This window comes from Onychomys torridus, chromosome 11 (assembly GCF_903995425.1).
Source record: "Onychomys torridus chromosome 11, mOncTor1.1, whole genome shotgun sequence".
Classification (NCBI taxonomy): domain Eukaryota; kingdom Metazoa; phylum Chordata; class Mammalia; order Rodentia; family Cricetidae; genus Onychomys; species Onychomys torridus.
In genome coordinates, this window is record NC_050453.1 from 20,304,686 (window position 1) to 20,324,360 (window position 19,675).

Consider the following 19,675-nt stretch of genomic DNA (forward strand, 5'->3'; position numbering starts at 1 on the left):
TATCTCCTGAGTGACAGGGTTTCAATGGTTCACCACACTCAGTGGCAATGAAATTCTTTACCTACTTTTATGCAGAATCTGTGTTAGTGGCAAAATATTCTTCAGCCTTAGAGTTTGACATGCTTGTTTACAGTCCAGCATGAAGTCTAGATCTGTGTCTTAGCCTGTGAATTTTAGAAAGCATTTCAACTGTTGGACCCCAGCTTCTCCGACTATAAATCTTGCTACCCTGAATCAGATCTTCCCTTATTTGTTCATGGCTATTAAAGATCAAAAGATGATAGGTATCCTTCAAGTTAAATATAGATCTTCTTCTCTTGGTATATTCATTTGAAAATTGAACTCATTGGGTAATTGTAATATAACTGTAGAAGTAAACATTCTCACTTGATCAATCTCACTAGAGCTCATTTTTTCCTAACACAAGCCCTCACACCAGCCACAGTCATGATCCATTCTGGTTGGCAGGAAAAGACTTCTTGTTTTCCAAAACATTCATGTTGTTCTTTAATGCCGACTGGTTCCTCAATCGCTGTAGGCAATTTCCAGGGGTCTTGCCTTGTTTTCTAAGATTCTAGTCTTTACATAAATGACTTTTAACTTGGTTTTTAGTAAACAATGTAAAAAATATACCATATAATCCCCTCACCAATACTGTAAACATTTGGGGAGCTCGGTACTGTTATGCTGGAGAATCAGGCCCTGAGTGGTGCTGTGAGCTCTATGTGTACAGTACCCTTTCTTGCCCATCTCTAGATGACTTCTGTTTAGGACAGATCCAGAGTACTTCTGGTTGAGACTTGGCTGTTTAGGCTTTCCCATCACTGTAAGGTGACTGACAACGATATATGTAGTCTTACCATTGAAAATACTAGACCAGAAGACTGACCTGGGAATCTAGAATGCACTTCTGTGGTACATTCACACAGTTGCTGTGTGGACTGTTAGACTAATCTTTAGACCATTTGTCAACATTAACATATATTGTGTCTCTGTTGTATGACAGGTCATGTGCTTTTCTTATGTGCTTTTTTAAAGATAGTCAGTTGGACTGGGATGTAGCTTTGTTTGTAACTGGGTTTTTGCTTGGCATATGTGAGGTTCTGAGTGCCACACTCAGCACCACAAAAACATTTCTTCAAATATAGATTAGCTTATTTATCCTTGCTCTCCCTCATCACGATATCATATTCTATCACAAAGAAGCAAGGAAAAAACAGTGAGCATCCAGACAGCTTATCTTATAGACTGTAGTTCTAGCAAGGAAGTTGTAGCTACATCCATGAAGTCTGTAACATCTTTAATAAACATAAACATCTACTTTAATGAAGCAGACTGCTTCACATGAGCAACCATCACATCATGCAATCAGACTAGAAACTGAGATAGAAAAGCTTTATGTTTCTTGTCTGTGCCTCTATGAATTCACTGTAAAGAAGGCTTTTTTTTTTCCCCTCAGCTAAAGTGCTATGGCTTTTATTGCTCATGGTTGCAGGCACATTCATGTGAAAACCCTGCATTAGACATCCCTATGACACCTTGGATGGAAAACACTTAGGAAATGGTCATTGGACCTCTCCCGAAAACAGAAAGCAAACCTGATCAAGAGTGAACCAGTGTCTCCTCTTTCTTCCTTTATGGATCTTAAACCATCTCTTTCATCATTTTCTTGGCAGACAATGGCCATCCATCTTGTTTTAGTGTAACTGGTTGTGGTGATGACTTGCCTGAGAAAACAATTTCACTTTCCCAGCAGCATGATATAAATCCATTGGTGAAATGTTTCTGGACCATGTAGCCTAATTTAGTTTGGAAAGGGTAACTTTATCCTCCCCTGACAGCATCATTAGTTCAGAAACTGTCACTCAAGGGTGTACAAGCTATGAATTAGGTATAGTGAATGTTTTGCTACCGAGTACCCACTGTACCACCAGAGGCTGAAAGGGAACATGGGTGTGACTGCTGAGCAATGTCCAAGTCATTCTACAGGTGTCAGAGGCAGAGTTGCTACCAGAATTTTCTGAGTTCTACTGAGTGTGAAGCCCTGTTTTTTGTGCTGCTGGTTGGGAGGCCTCAGGGAAGACCATCAGAGAAGCTTCTGAGACAAATGTATGTAGTCAGTGGTAGCATGCCTTCGGCCACCACTGGGTTCTTTTCTCTAGCAAATAGTTGTTGAGTCCCTACACTCTACACTCGATAGGACTTTGCTCTCTGATTGAGAGTACATAGGTAATAAGACACAGTGCCTGCTCTGAGCAAATTTATAATTTGTAAGAAGACAGAGGTGACTCAGGTTACTCTCTTGGGATGCTGCTAGCATGCATATCTAAATCTATTCTCTCTTCCTATGGAAGCTAATTGTCCAGTGAACAGAAGGAGGCTCCCACTGACTTCTTTAGTATGAGTCACCATAGTTAACCAGGGGCCCAAAGAAGACGGGGAAAAGAAGGATTAGAGCCCGTGGAAGAGGCCTGAAAGATTAAAACTAAAAAGAAACCTAAGGACTCAACAGACTTGGGCCAGGACTAGTGTGGAGGTTTCAGTGGGAGCAGCAGAGCACAGGAGAAGGCAATCAACGAGGAAGACTGAGTTCTGGATTTGCCCAGTAGATGCACACACATCTTGGGCTGCAGATAGATGATGGCAATGGGGAAGCTCAGAAATGCTACAGAGCAGGGGATCCTACCATAAGATCAGTGGCTACTATCCTAACACACGTATTAGGGGAATATGACTAGGACATGGCTGCTCAGGTAAGAGAAGGAAAGGAGGAAGAAAATTTGGAACACCAACATGTTTACTGCAACATCTTAAAGCCGTATTTATTGGAAAATAAGATTAAACTTTGAACTGTTTCATTTAGGATTCATAATCATGTTAAAGCAGTCAGTATTATTTTTCATTGTCACTGTTTTCTTTTTTAATTAAGATTCTTGAGCTTAAATTGCAACTCTGGTATGTTTCAGGTTTCTTATCATCTTATATCCATGCACTAAATTGTCACTGAATAAAGCAGAAAGATACAGCAATGTTTGTGTACATATAAGTACTTAACATCACAGCACCTAGCTACATACTTTGAAGAAAGTCAACTCAGCCTCAGTCTTAATTATCTCATTAAGCTAAGTGGCATGCAACAGGATTAAATAAACAAAATCTCATCAGGGTTCTGAGGACGATGGGTGTGCATAGTCTCTTTTAAGTGTGTTTCATGTAGCTGGGAAAGTGTGAACAGAACTTCAGTAGATAAAGATAAGGCTCCTTGTGACATCCAATTTAATTGCCACTAACAGAAGAGTCAGGTTTCAATTATGTCTCCCTATGTGACTACTTACTTGACAGTTCTATCTTTTGGCCAAGATGCCTATTTCTCATTTTCTTTCATCCATTCTAAAACCACATATGGGGTCATATATGTTCCTTGACACTCCCTGTGAAACATTTTTCAGAAAAGAGAAAGGCACTTTGATGCTGATAGAACACTGTGGGAGCAATTCTTAAATCTTCTATCATTTGCGCTCATTCTTGGAGACCATTTAAAATAGCAAGACAAGAAACCATTTTGTAGAACTTGCAAGGCTTTGAGTGCATCTGTAGCCACCCCACTGTGGTTTCCATGCACCCTGGCAGACCACACAAGCAGCCTGGATTGGGCAAGATCAGCTGAGTGCAAAAGGCCTCACATTCTTACTGCTGCACCATTCTTGTTTGCCAGTGGTTGGGGTCTGAGTGACATGAACAATATTAGACAATCTATTAGACAATCCCACATTCACTCATTATCCCTGTGACTTCAACCAGTGAGAAGCCAACAATAAAACAGGATGTGGCAATGACTGTACCTTTAAAGTACAATCCATCAACTATTATATTATTTCTAGAAGGAGGAAAAAAATGTTCACCTGTCCTTGGTTTTATTTCTCCAAACTCTACAGATGACTTTGGCATTAAAGATTGTATTTACTTTTATGTAGTTCATGAACAACACACACACACACACACACACACACACACACACACACACACACACACATTCACAATAGACATTAGACATTGCTCAGTTACTACAAAAGGGAACAATAACCACACATGAATTAGAATGTTTGCTTAAAATATACATATTACTGTCTAATAAGAACATATTGCTAATGCCAAAAATAAAACAAAAGTCATTGGGAAATCTTTCTCTTTTCTAATTTTAAATTATAAATCTACAAGGTGTTTTGAGAAGATACTGAAAAAGATAGTATTGTGGTCATCTCAGAATTGCAAAAGAATTTAGCAGAATCTGCTCAGCCAGGGCAGTCCCTTGGATCTTCTTCCATGGCTCACTGTATTGGTTGGCACCTGACTGCCAGAAACATGGTACATCTAGGTGGCAGAAGCATCAACTCCATCTTTAAGAGATTTCCCCTTGTTTCTAGGAGCATGTACTCTTCTGTGGTCTCCAAGAACCACCCCTACTGCTTCCTATAACAGGGCAGAGCAAATCAAACCCCTCGACTAGGTGACCTCAGGGAATCACTTGATGTCATGCTATAGGTCAACTCTTCCCAAGTTTTCTTTCTGTTTCCCTTGGTTACAATTTCCAGCGCTACCTTTCTAAGTAGGATCCAATTTTCCACATTCTCAAATTACCAGTAGCCTAGAAAATGCAAATTCTGGGAGCTCATTTCCCATACATTGAATTTTAGAGTCATTCTCTGTGTGTCTCTGTCTCTGTGTGTCTCTGTCTCTCTTAAATGGTCACAAGCATCTCGGGACAGTACAAGGATTGTCACCTTAGCAGTGTTTACACTCAAGTTCTTCCTACCATGTATCGGTATTTCTCACTTTAACTACATCAGAGACCCTGCTAGGATTCCTGTAGCACAGCTTGATGAAAAACCTCTCGCCTCCATCCAAACCTCTTTAACTGATACTTGTGACGTTCATGTTACTTGTATGAAGGCCATGCTCTGTGAGCCTCTGCCTTGCACAGGACAGACCCCCACCCTCTCCACTGATCAGTGCTAAGCACAAAGACAGTGTCGCAGCTGATAAGCTGCTCTCCAGTTGTGTGAGCTCAAATCCACAACCTCCACCAGAATCATGCAGCACTGAGTCGGTTGTGTTTCTTTTTATGACTATTATGGAATCCTTGCATTTATATATAATTTATTAACACATAAATGAAGTATGAAGTGTGAATATGAAAATGATATTTCTGTGAAAACTGAGGAGAACACTTTAAAACACTGGAGAAGGCAAAGGTACCTTAAAAGTTGTCATTATGTAAAATCTGAGCAGGTCTTGCATCAGGAGGAAGGTCTCTCCTGCTTTTTCTTTACTCACTTTCTATTCTCTTGCTGCCTCAACTGATCACCAATGTTTGCTCCAGTCCATCAAAAGCCTTCCTAGATCACAGCCCCTCACAACACTTAATATGTGACCCAATAAGATACCACCTCCCTAAATTTGTCTCCTGAATACATTTGACAATCTAACTGGAAAACTGCATTAGCTTTCCATCCCCATTCTCCAACCATAACAAAGTCTAACCATGCGGTGCTTTAATGAAATGTTTGAAACATTGTTTTTCCTTGTCAGCTGTAGTTAAGTTTTCTACTCTTGTCTTTTGTTTCTAGACTTTTTGTTTGTTGCTTATTCATTTTAATGTCAATTTGAATTTTTTATCTTCTTCCTGTTTTGCCCTGTTATTAAATTTCATAGTTCATCTCTGTCCTTCCTGTCTCTGTACTTATTTGGAGTATCTCTTGGTCAGTCTTTGGAAGACGATGATCAAGTTTGCATCATGCATGCATCCTCTCTGCATTCTATTAACATTTCGTTCAGACTAACAATGGAAATGCCCTAACGTACTGGGAAGACAGCAGAAGCTGCCACTCTAGTGAACAGCACACCTTGGAGGTGGTTGTTTACCTAGTTATGAACTGCATCTTTCTCTGTCTCATCCACAGAGATGCCATGAAAGGCTGCTCCACGCCGTACTTAGCCCAAGAGCCTTTGTTTAAAGCAAGCTCCTGCCCTCAAATCTGGTAAACCCTTTCTAACAACTGTCAATACGCATGTCCAGACAGATACACAGCTAATAGAGTTGATGTACAGGAAGTTCTTGGTAAACAGTAACCAGAAAAGAAATCTGCCATTAGGAGAATTAGCAAAGGACTTGGGCAGTTTTAATGATAAATGCAAATAGTTAACAATATATGAGAAAACCAAGAGCCTAATGTTATTAATAGCCAAGTACAATCCAGAAAATAAAAGAGCTTGTTGATACAAAGGGGCTATATTTCCTTCTATATAATATGGAGTGTTAGACAAGGGATGCGGAAATAGATTCTGGGTGTGTTGTTACATACTTTGGTAACACCACCTATGCAGGTGGTTAAGGCAGGAGGATTATAAATTCAAGGCCAATCTGGACCACTTGGTGAAATCCTGTCTCCAAATAAAATGAATGAAGACTGTGAGTGTAGAATGTTAGTATAACATGCCTCAAGGCATGGATTAGAAAAATGGGGTGGTAGGAGAAAGGGAGGGAGGGAGGGGTAAGGGAGTAGAAGGAAGGGAGGAAGGAAGGGAGGAAGGAGATGAAAACTAGACCATCTTATATACTGTTCCTACAAATATAAACTGTTATCTTTTTCTGGAATAGAACTTGATAAAGTATTCTAAAAGCTTCCAAATTCTTGTACTTTAAATCAATAATTCAATTTAAAGTAACTTAATCCTAATAAACCCAGATGTTCTGACATACACAAAAATGTTCATTATATTATATAATAGCTAAATATAGAAACTCTGAATGTCCAAAAATTGAAACTTTCTTAATCCATCAGAGCCTATGTACTGCACTATTGCACACATTAAAAATTAGACTTAGAACAGTGGCTTCTGTGTTTTTCAATATTTGACCCATTTGATTGATACATTTTATATGTGTGTCTACTATACATAAACACACATACATGTACACTATATTGTGTATGTTGACATTTTATGACTTAAAACATTTCATAAGCAGTAAATTCCTCTATTTGGTGTAATCCCTGTGATATTTTCTAACCTAGTCTATATGATATTTGAATTTTTCCTAAATACAGCTGCATCTACCTAAATCTATTTTGTCAAATATTAGTTGGAAAGGTTATTTTACAAGAAACATGTGTAACTGGGTGACTGATTAACATGAATCATTTAAGTGTACCTGCTATAATAAGACCGCATCTGTAGTATAATTCATTTTGTTTTTAAAAAGCCCTACAATGTAATTTTTAATTAAAAAGTTGAAAGGTATATTAGTTTGTAAATAATTATTCTTTAAATTATATTGTTTCTTCCTTCCATTCATCTGTATTTTTATCTATGATTGTCTACTTCATAATTTTAAGTAAGGAAATAAGATTATTTGGTTTATGATCTTTTTTTAACCCATATAGAGATCTGTTGTCAGTGCTGAAGTGTTCAATTGTTCAAAGCTATGTCCTCTAAGTCAAGAAAGTCAATATTAAAAGGACACAATCCTCTTCCTTTTCTTCAATCTCAGAATTGCTATACACCTAGCATTATAGGAAGTTGTATTCATTCAAATTTCACTAGAATTACCTAGCATGCTTTAATAAGGTAGCTTTCAACTTTACTGTAAGAATTGGCTTTTATCAAATCAGGGAAGAACTTCTGGGACAGACAGTATAGATTCAATTTCTTCTTACAAATCTTCCAAGCTGAAAAGACCAGATTCTGTTAGTAAATAGGTTAATACATAGGATGAGATCAGTGTCTCTCCATCACTCAGTATCTGCTCCTTCACCCTTACCACATCAAGCCTCTTCCGCCTTGAAGTAGAAGTGACTTAATCCAAAGATACCAAAGCCTTTCTTACCTCTGTTTGTAAAACTTATTCTTGGAATGATGTTTTCAGTGAGAGAATTCAGCTCATGGAAGGGACTATGAATTTATTTGGGGACTTGTATAAGCCTGATGTTGATTAAAAGCTGTTCAATACTTCTCCAGGGTGAGTGACAAACAAAATAATACTTAGAGGTATAAAAGTTCATGAATGCAGAACTGAGGGAGGGGAATGGGACAGTCCAGGGGGCAGATATGTAGCTAGGATGTTTATCATTGAAGGCTGAATAAAGGGCACAGCTGTGTGCAGAGAGAGAGAGGATCCTGACTGAGGGAGTAGCAGGTGCCATGCCAGCTGAAGAACCATGTGTAGAGTGACAGTAGGCAGACTAGGACAGAGTGGCCAGATGATGAATGATTCTGAAATCTAGGAAATTGTGAGACAAGAGCGTTTTCAACTCGAGAGTAAAAGAATTTATGCCAGTCGTACATCTCCTTATATGAGTATGCTCACATGGTCAGCTGTGTGCATTTCATGTCTAGAAACTAGATATTCATCAGACCACATAAACCAGTGGTCAGGTAATCACTGGGACATTATTCTAGAATGTGCTTGTAAGTCTATAGGAACGTGTGGTAGTAATGAGGGTATTTACAGGACACCAGCAAGAAGGAACTATAATGGAATAGCAAGAGCTATGAGGCCAAGTAAAACATAAAGGTGAAAGTGGAAATAATCTTGTGCTTTTCATAATAATGCCGGTGACTAAGGTCAATGGTTAAGGTCGGTGGCTAAAGTCAGTGACCGTCTCCTGTAACTCTGCTCATATTGCTCTTCAGTCTACTTGCAAGGCAGTGTACTTCCATGATGATCCTAAACTTATGGCATTGACTGCTCAGGAAAATGTAGCTTCTTGTACTTGCTTATGGGTCAAGCTATACAGAAAAGGAAAGTGGAAAACTGGTTCTATGTTCCCATTGTTCCAAGTTCCATGCTGTGGCTAAGTGCCTGGCCTTCCTATCCATTCTCATAGACTCCACACTCCTTGTCTCATCTCTCTGCTTTAAGACCAAGAATGAGGTTTTTAAATCAGTTAATATTCATAACTGTGAGTACATATGTCTCTAATCTTGGCAACTTGGACATTGACATGGGAAGATCATAAATTCAAGGCCTTCCTGGGCTCTAGAATGAGGTCAAGGTATCCTGGGCAACTTGGTGAGACTGTATCTAAAAATAAAAAATCAGTAAGAGGACTGAGGCTACATCTGTGTGGTAGAGTGCCAAGGCATGTGTGTGTCAATACCTAGACCATAAAATAAACATCTTATAAATTGTTGTTTGTGGGCTTGTTGGTTCTTTTCCTCCTAATTACAGCAAAAGCTCTTGTAATTGTTAAGAAAAAAAGGGGTGTGGTGTAGTCGTAATTTTCTCAGTCCTGCCCAGCTCTATGGTCCGGACAAATCTCTCCCACCCACAGTCCCACAGCCGCTTATAAAATAATTACATGGAGGCTTATATTAATTACAAACTATATGGTCTATGGCTTTGGCTTCTTGCTAGCTAACTCTTTCATCTTAAATTGACCCATTTCTATTCATCTATTTCTTGCCACATGGCCATGGCGTTACTGGTCTGTGGGCATATTGTTGCTCCTTGGGTAGCTGCTGGCATCTCTCTTAACTCTACCCTTCTTCCCCCCATCTTCAGTTTGAATGTACTGCCTAACCTTGTTCTGGCTCGCCATTGGCCAAACAGCTTTATTTATCAACCAATGAGAGCAACACATATTCACAGCATACAGAAAGGCATCCCACAGCAGTATGATCTGATGAAGGTGGAGTTTTAGAGTGACACGCAGGAACTCTGTTTATATGACTCTTGTATTGCAGGTTAAGGCGGTGCTCCATCGTCACCTCTGTACCAGGCTTAATTTATTCAAAAACTGATTACAGGCTTATTTTTCTAGTATACTGCCCATCAGCTATGTATTCCAAAGGCTTACAGTATCTTCAGTTTTAGGTTTAGTCTAAGTGTCTGTTTGTCTTTTCTATAGATTTGTTTCTGCTGTATTCTCCCAGAGGCTGGTAGAAGGGTTTTATATCTCTTGATGTTCATGTTCATGTAGTCTCAAGATAAAGATAGTTTCTCTTCATACAGAATTATTAAATTATTGTAAGCAAGAAAAAAATGTAGATGAATCCTACTGGTGAGGTTTTCTTTAGCCCTTTTTAATTGCTAGAGTTAACAGTTTAGAATTTAGATGTAAAGTCTCTCTACTCCTTCAACATAGATATTCAAAGATAATGATCAGGGACTAATTCTTCGTGACTTCTTGGGCACTGCCTCAAAATGGCTATTGCAAATGTCTCACATGCCACTTAAAAGATATATGTGCACATCCCTAGGATGAGGGACCAGTGTTCTTAGCCCTTTAACACTTTCTAGTAGGGTGAGCACTCTCTATGAGCATCAAAGTTGGGACTGTGTCTTTTCCACAAGAAAGCAAGGCAGGATACACACAGGGTCTAGATCTTTAAATATAGGTGAGCCACCAGACACACATGTTGCCTCTGTTGCTCTATATTCTTAAGACCTTTTCACTATTAATTGCACCCAGTGTCCCTTTTAAATCATCATGATGCACAGAGCCAATACTCTCATTGCATAGCTGATAAGTCAGTACTATAGATGGGCATAGGCACACACCTTCTCCTTTCTGATCATTGTTTCTTTGTTATCTCAAACCCCCAGGTTGACCGTGACACTGTTTCACTTTGGGCTTCCATGTTTTTAAGTTATTTCCTAGGACAGGGCTAGCCAAGGTGAACTTGGACCAGACCTTACTTTTAGTGAAGTCTATAATACACCAGATGTTAGTAGTCTTCGTGAATTGCAGGAATTTAAGAACAAATAAAAAATACAGAAAGAGAACAGTGTTCCCTTTAAATTAAATTTATAAATAAAAGGTGGCAAAGGTTTCTATTAAATAAAATGTAACCATGTCTAAGTTTCAAAGGACCTCTTATCCCCGTACAGCTATTTTATTCTTTTCTAGAATTTTGATCCAAATCATGTTAGTCTATAGTTTTAAGAGAAATGGCTCTATATTAGCTTAGTCTTCTGCTCTCCTTCTGCCCAAAAATCACAATGGGAAGAGTAAACCCCTTTTCAAGATAAATTATTTCATCTCACAATAAATAAGTACTCACATGCATTTATATTAATTGCACACACTACAGTAGCAAATACAGCAGAGTATCATCTTTGAGCATAGAAAAGTGCTTTTTTATTCTAACATAAGTTAAATACCTTATTGCCTATGTTTTGGATGGAGAAGGAATAAAATCTTAGTTTTTAATTCCTTAGTGATGTTTCTGTCTTTCACAACATCAGAATAATAACTATGGATCTGGGCTTCATAAGGTATCAGATTTCCTTACTTAAAAGATAGTATTTGCAGCATTTACAATAATAAAGTCACAGCCAAAATAAAGTGACTCCAAGGATATCCTAAGAACAATTTTAAAACATTTGCCTGCATCAGTGTTCCAAGCAAGGTTTTAAAGCAGATACTATCATTTTTCTCCATTTATGGATGAGAAAACAGGTACAGGATTGGAAGTAGTAGTCTTTGTCCCTTCAGACTTCTCTAACAAATCCCTAACACAACACAGATTTTGCTCCCAGTACTAAAGACTGAAAATTCAGGACCGAGATGTCAGTGAATTCCTTGGCTTATGGGGATCCATTTCCTGGTTCACAAATGGCAGTCTCTTCTTGTGTCCTCACATGGAGGCCCAGAATCTCATTTGGATGTGTTCTGTAAAACTATTGTGGGCAAGAACTGTGTGCTGATTTGCAAACTGCTTTTTGTTATGTTCTTTGGAGGGAAGGAGCTAAGCATAGCCTGGTATGATATGTTTTCCTTAAACATGAAAAGTTTCTACTGCCAGCCACTAAAAGTTAAGCTAGGAGCCCTTTGCCAACCAAGAGAAAATGTCTTGCTTCTCATGGCTGCCATATTGTCAGCCAAAGACCATACAAGGTATACAGAAAGCTTATCAATTATGAATTATGGGGTTACTAATCTTTACTAGTGACTATAAAGTTATTAATCATTTCTTAAACATATCATTCTTTGCCTAAAATGTGGTAGCTTTGGGCTGAATATTTGTGCTCCCCAGCCCCCCAAAATACCATGCATTAAATTCTGGAATTGCAAGGGTATAGGACCAACAGGAAAATTGGGGGCCTGATTTGATCTTAAGGGAGAAAGTTTGATAAAGGGGGCTAAGTGTTTTATGAAAAAGGCCCCAGGAGCTTCTTAACCTCTTCTCTCCTGCAAGGATGAGAGAATGTACTATTTGTGGACCAGAAGAAAGCCCTCTCCAAAAAAATACCCACATTTAGCCTCTCAGCAACATGGAAAACATATTTCTCCTGTTTATATGCACTCAGTCTATGCATTCTCACTTCAGCAACAGCTTGAGACAATAGTTGTGAGAGATGATCTTTCATACAGCCGTTGGTCAAACTCAGCTCCACTAGGCATCCAGTCAAGAATACAGCTGTGACACAACTTATTTCCCAAGTACTATAATTTCTCCAAAAAAAACACAACAACTCACCCCTATTTCATCCCTTCCAAAGGGGGAAAATAATTAAATAAGCAGGCCAATCACTTTTATATTAGAACCTAGAAAATGAGAGATGAAATAACTCACCAGTCAATAACTTGTATTCACATTTTAAAAATCTATCTCTAGAACACTCACAATTATTAGAAACAACTTGCTGATCAAGATTTCAAAAAAGAATGAAACAAAGAAAAATTTTCCATTTACTCTGTAATAGTATATTAGCAAAATGTGTGGAATTAAAATACATGGAATGTAGAATATATATATATATATATATACACACACACACACACACACACACTCCTGTTTGGGAAAAAAACAAATGGGGTATGGCAAAAAGATGTTGACAGTTTGAAAAAGGAATGAGTAGACTTTTATCTCAAGACTCATGATTGGCTTCTTTTTCTCTATTAACTACACATGGGAGGGATAGACTCAAATTTGAGTTTCTACCAATCACATCCCTGGAGTGCATGTTATGTAGTTCAGTCCCACCCCAACACATCTTGATATCTGTAAATGTAGCACCTACTTGACAAAATGCATTCACATTGTTGTCCTGCAGAATAGCTGAGTCAGATTCTTGTTAGGATGTATATTTCGGGTTGGGAACCTAGGTGTTGCCTCATAGCTCAGCCTCCGTGGAACGTTTATGGACATGTTTATGATTTGCTGATGTGTGCTGTGACCCCATCAGTCTGTTTGCAGTGGGGGTGGGCTGGGCTGGGAGGAGAGGGAGTGTGTGGGGAGGGAGAGTCATTTGTTTGATGTGCCTATGGTGGGAGGGTCAGGGAGGGAAGAAGGTTCATTATGATGTTCCAATTCAGGTTAACTTACTGGGTTCAGTTTGGGGGCCGAGGAGGGGAGAGCTCAGTGCTAGAGCACATGCCTATTAGAATATGTGAGGTCTAGGGTTTGATTCCCAGGACCACACATCAAAAGATAAAGGGCCAGTTTTGACCCTCACACACAAAAATTCTACTATAGTAACTCAATTCTACCATGGTGCAGCTTTCCAGTGATTGTGAATTATTTTCTTTCTTTCTCCATTTGATATTTTCTCTCAGGGGAAATCTCTCACATCCAAGAGGTTAACAAGCCTTGTTCAGTCTTACTAAAAGGATCATCTTTGTGACATGAAAGCTGAATGGAGCCATCGCCCATACCTTGTAGCCCATTGCTGTTACCTGGAGCCGAGGACGTTAGACCAAGATGTTGCATGAATGAAGGACCTGAATTGTTTTCTGTGTGCACATTAAGGCATCACCATCGCCAAGGGACTCTGCCATCTCATTGCCTCCATCTCCACCTGTTGTCTGCTTCCTTTCCGCCTCTTATGAAGCTGGATCTGTGTCTTTTCCTTTTTTAACCAGTTCAAGTGAAGTAAACCTTTATTCCCCCCCCCCTCCCCTTCCTCTCTTTTTCTTAAAGCTTCTACTAGATACACAGTTCACTGAAAATTCAGTCAGTCATACACTGGAAGAATTGTAAAAGAAAAAAAAAGTATATATCAATAAGTATACACATGGCTTCACATTTATTAAATAACAAATTAGCACAGAAGGAGTCATTTCACCCTTGTATCCACAGTCTGAAACGAATGCCTATCTTCGTCTATTCTCCGACATTGTCTGTTCATGTTTCTCGTGTTTATTTTTATACCATATTTAAATGAGGAAACACCTTTTACTCCAAATGTATCAAAGTTGACCTCTTCTCTGTAAATTTGTGTATGTTTATATTGTTGTTTTATCTTTCATTAAAAGATGCAGAATCTCATTGCTTTGGGAACTTTTGTTGTTGGTGCTACCTATAAAAGAAAGTGAAGAGAAAGTACTCACAGCCTGGGAGCTGAGGCTTAAGCTGCCATCCTCCAATTTATCTCAGGTTTAGATGGAATGGAGCCAGAACCAGCACACTTGTAAGCACCTCCCTGGTGGGCTGACCTGGGATCAGGGAGATGGTTTATTTTCTACAGAAAAACACCACAAATCAGACTTCCACATTTTCAGACTTATTTGAGGAGGACTTTCTGGCATGTGATGAAATCTGTGCTTGGCAAAAAGCTAATGAATGTTTTAGTAAGAATGAGGCTTGGGAAGTGATTTTTTTTTTCTTTAAATCATACTTCTGAGTTTATCCCAGGTCAATGTTTCTCAGCTTTCCAGTGGTTACAGATCCCTTTGAAGAATCAGGTGTAATTACAAGCATCTAGTGAAAGCTTACTGTGTACCATTGTCTTTCTTACAGGCTCTATTAGCGACTTTTCTCATTATTGTGACAAAATTCCTAACAAAAGCACTTTTGAGAAGAGGGTTTTATTAAAGCTTACAGTTTATCCTGGAGGGGAGGGCATGGGAGCAGAAACAGGGGATGGATGAGACTGGTCCCAGTGATGTCCATTATCAGGAAGCAAAGGGTGGGTAGGAAGTGGGAAAGAGCTACCAAATGTCAAGCTCCCAACCCCACCCCCCCCAATGCTTCACTTCCTGTCTCAAGAGTCCACAATACTTGGTTCCGCAATACTTTAAAACAGCACTCTAATAGCTGGGCAGCAAGTGTTCGAAGACAAGATTCTATGGGAGATATTTCATGTTCAATGCATTGAAGAAAAGAAAACCGGCAATTTATTTGAAGTCACACAATGGTAAATTGCGATTAGAGGAGAGGAACCTTCTCCTGCCGATTGGTTCTTGGCTGGATCTCATACTCCAGACAGATTAACAAGAAGAAAACATGTATTTCCTTCACAGAGGCTTTAATGTGATGGGCAATTTCATAGGAAAAGGCAGACTTGAAGAAGATCTACACCTGACTCTTTTCTCAGTTGGGTTAACAGAAATGTGGAAGGCTGTATAAAGGTTTGGTAGGACCAAGGGCATGAATCAAAGAAGTCAAATGGAGGAGGGTCAGCAGGTCCTGGGTGAGCTGATTCCTCTTAGCATACCCCCATCTTCAGAGCTGTAAATGTTCACCTCCTTTGCAGAGGGAGTCCACCCCTCACATGAAGACCTTATGATCCAGTTCTTGGAAAGTTCAGAGAGCCCTCTGTAAATATGCCATTTCTTAAATCCTTTCAGCTTAAAATGCCAAACATGTCAAGGTGAAGATGGCTCAGCAGGCCAGCCTAATAACTTGTGTTCACTCCCCAGAACCCAAATGGTGGAAGGAGAGAATAGACTCCCATGAGTTGTTATCTTACCTACATATACATGCCATGCCCCACCCCACAGACATAGAAAATAAATAAATGTAAAAACATTTTTTTTAAAAAAATGTTTAACATGGGCTAGAGAGATGCCTCCATGGTTATGAGCATGTGTTGCTTTTCCAGAGGACCTGGGTTCAATTCCCAGTACCCACATGCTGGTTCACAACCATCCATAACTCTAGTACCAGAGGAACTGACACCCCCTTCTGACCTCTGTGGGTACTAAGCACACACATGGGGTATAGACATTCATGAAGGCAAAACACTCACGGGAATAATAAAATAGATAACTCTAATTTAAAAGATATTCAACATGCAGGATATGATGTTTTGGCATAGGGTCATATATTGCCGTCGGCATATAAATCCATGCAGTCTGACTTTAAGACCCATTGTACTATATCTGTGACCTACTTGCATTTTGATTTAAAAAAAAAAGCCATGGGAAAATCCATATTTCACAGAGGAAACATTTTTGCAGAATCTCAGGACTTTCTTATTCTAATTTCTGGAGCTCACCCATGGACTTGGGTAAGAAACGATACATTTCAAGGATGAGACAGTGCTAAAGTAGGCTGTCACCTTTACTTTTATGTGTGCCAAGATATAGCATACTCCAGTTACTAAAATATATCAAGTTATTAGTACCCTCTAATTATGTAAGTCAATTTAAATATGGAAGAAGTTTACCAACATCTGTGAAATATCAATGATGGAGTCTGCAAGCTGATTAAAGTCATCACAAAATGGAAAAGAATTGGTAGGGAACATGTGCAGATAGGCTATAATATAAACAGTATAAACAGTTGAAGAAACATTTGATTTATACACTTGACATGCCTTTAATCTCAGCACTCAGGAGGCAGAGGCAGGAGGATCTCTGTGAGTTCAAGGCTAGTCTGGTCTACAGAGTGAGTTCCATGACATTCAGGACAACACAGAAAAACCCTGTCTCAAAACACACCACACACACACACACACACACACACACACACACACACATATATATATATATATATATATCAAGTTAAGTTAATAGACTTTCTCTCTTAAAAATATTATTACTCAGAAAAGTCTTATATACTCCACCTGGAAACTAAAATGGAACTCTAGTTAATAACTTGTTATTGGAAGAAGGTAGTATATGAAATGTATGCTCCCACAGATACAGTGGGTTATTTCAGTGGTCATCTTTCACCACTGTGTTATTCATCATTGTTATTTGTGGTTCTAAATCATGGGTTCATGAAGAAAAGAAAGACTAAGAATGTGGGGGGGGGGGAATCAAAGAATTGGGGGAGGAGAATGCTTCAGGAACTAATGAAATGGTTTTATGGAAACCTGAGTCTGATCCCAAAAGCCCAGTATGAAATAGAAGAAAAGACCCCTGACTCTACATAGTTGTCCTGTGTCCTCCAAACATATTGTGACACTTGGGTGTCTGTGTGATACACATATATGAGAGAGGGGGAATATATTTTAAAAGTTTTAAAATATTTGAAGACATCCAGGTTTTTCTGGGAGTATGTAAAGGCTCTGATTAGTTTTCTGGGGGCACATACTAAAGCTTTGGAGCTTTTTCTCTTTTAACCCTTGACAACCCCAGACCACCCCCATTCTTGTCTCTAGGATCAGTTGAACTATAAGGCAGACAATACAAATTTCTTATAGCTTTTATGAAATAAAATGGCTATTGAAAACTACCTTCACACTGTCCTTACAGATCCTCACAGCCTCAGCTGTTGCCCCCCACTCCAGTGACTCAAGAGTGTCTGTATTCACATTATAAAAGCATCTAGTTCTCCTTGACTCAGTTCTTCCTTTGCACTGTTACAATAATGTTTTCAGCAGATCTGGGGGGAAAATCTACTTATTCTGAATAACAGAAATATGGCCATAAACTTCACCTCAGCTATCTGCTGACAGGAGTCAGTACAAGAAATTAAAGCAGGATGCTTCCCAGTCTCTATGACAAATGCCACACTTGATCTTGCTGCTTGGGACTTGCTGATGTATCTGCCCTTATAGCTGGGTGCACATTTCTCATTTCATGATAAATTAGAAGTACTTTGGGCATTTACTTGGGGGCAAGACTTGAGTACTATGAAATCATTCCATTCATTTTAGAGCAAGTATTGATTATGTCCATACACAAGTATATATTTGAAACAACATATTGAATTTCCAATAGCTTTGCTTCTGTTACCCATGACAACCACTTTGCATGTGCTAAGAAATCTCTAAGACATTTACAGGAAACAACAAAAGGTACCAGTCTGTCTCCAAAGACTTTTAAGATACAGCATATGTCAATGTAGTGTGTCAGGAATGGAAAAGACAGAGAGGGCACTAAACTCATATTTCAAACAAAAGGTTCTCATAGATTTTTCTGTATGACTGTGCCCTTTTGACTTTTTATTAAGAATTTTAGTCCCACCAAATTCAGTTTGAGAAAAATGCAAAAAAATGTTCCAGACATAAAATATTATTAAAATCAGACTAAAACACAACATGTACATGCCCTTGGATATTTAGGGATGTTTTCCTTGGGACTGAAATGTAATGTATTTGTAACTTCATTTCCAAATGGTCATTAGTAGCTAAGTAGATGTGAGCATTTCTTGATTAATAAATTGATTCATAAATCTTAATGCCCTTATTAGGTTATAAGTCTTAATCATCTCACTCTTGTTTGGAAATCCAGTAGGTCAGGGCATGTTTAATATCTTTTAAAGGTTAAAAACATCCTACTCTTGTATTGGTTAAAAAGATTAAGATAATATATGTAAATCACCAAGCACAATGCTTGGTATGTAACTGGGAGGAAATCATTTTTCTCTTACACTCTCCTCTTTTTGGTCTTTAAGGAGACATCTTTATAAAAAGATGTAGTAAGTATCTACACACTCCCTTGTAGTCAGTGTGGTGTCGGGGATAGCCAAAAGCAGATAGAGTCAGGACACCAGAGACCTTGGGGTAGGCCTGGCATGTAGAGAGCTGTGATAGAAGTTAAGAGATTCAGTGACAACAAAGCTGTAGAACCAAATGAGTGACCAAAGGGGAAGCCTTAGGTCAGTTAGGAGAACTGTGTCCCAGAAGAGGAGAAGGAGATTCTGGAAGCCAGTGCTTAGGCAATAGGAACTTCCCCCCAAACATCTGTGGCCTCACCAGTGTGTAGGCTAAAACCCTAGAGGAGTTTTGCCAGTATCCACTATGACAGTAGACAGTAGTGACTGGAAGACATGGGTACCATCGTCTAACTAAATAACTGACCGTGTTAGCTACACTACAAAGGACACAGGATCTTTCTGGCAGATATGTTCTTGGTCTTGCAGATAAATTAATTTTAAAACAGACACAGAAGGAAACTCAAAGATGTTTTATTGGAATTAGAGAAAGAAACAAAGGTTAGGCAAGCAGGAAGAGTCAGCCCCTGTTAGAAGGAGGGAGATATAGGAAGTAGAGAGAAAGCTGGGTTTTCTGAGGTAGGAGTAAAAGCAGAGGGCAGGTTCATCAGGCTGTAGGCAGCTGCCTCCAGGTAGGGCCTTCAGAAAGTGATGAAGAAGGTACTGAGCAGGGGCAGAGCATGCTGAGAACTTCGGCAGGTGGCAGAGGAAGGGAGATGGAAAGCTACAAAAGAGGAAACAGGAATTGTTGTAAATGGTGCTAATAACGGTTGGTTGGGTTTTTGCTTGGCTGTGTTTTCAGAAGATGGGGGAAAGTTGTCTCTAGTACTTTTAAGCTAATTCAGTCTCAACTACCTCATTTTGGAGTAAGATTGTCATCAATTAATACCAAACACAGTAGGATCCATGAGAAAAAGGAGCTGAACCATCCCATGCAAATTTGTTTAAAAAATTACACAGTATTTAATAGTAAAGTTACTAAAATTGGAAGAACTTCATAATGAAACTAATAAAGTTAGCTGAAGGATGTAAGAGAATACTTAGTCAATGGTGAGTGGGAAAT

At 39.0% G+C, this 19,675-nt stretch overlaps 1 protein-coding gene across 5 annotated transcripts in view; it reads left to right on the forward strand.

The window, feature by feature from the left end:
- Nucleotides 1–14,274, forward strand: part of Rgs7 (regulator of G protein signaling 7) — a 384,424-nt gene extending 370,150 nt beyond the window's left edge. For 4 of the 5 annotated variants that reach the window (XM_036202165.1, XM_036202167.1, XM_036202168.1 and 1 more), the window contains one exon: nt 13,563–14,274. Coding sequence is in view for 3 of the 5 variants with exons in the window: in XM_036202167.1 (XP_036058060.1) it covers nt 13,563–13,613 (51 nt within the window). In the remaining 2 variants the exon portion in view is untranslated. Of the gene's footprint in view, nt 1–5,960; nt 6,039–13,562 lie in introns of all 5 variants that reach the window. The other variant, XM_036202166.1, reaches the window with a different exon arrangement.
- Nucleotides 14,275–19,675: the final 5,401 nt, after the last annotated feature.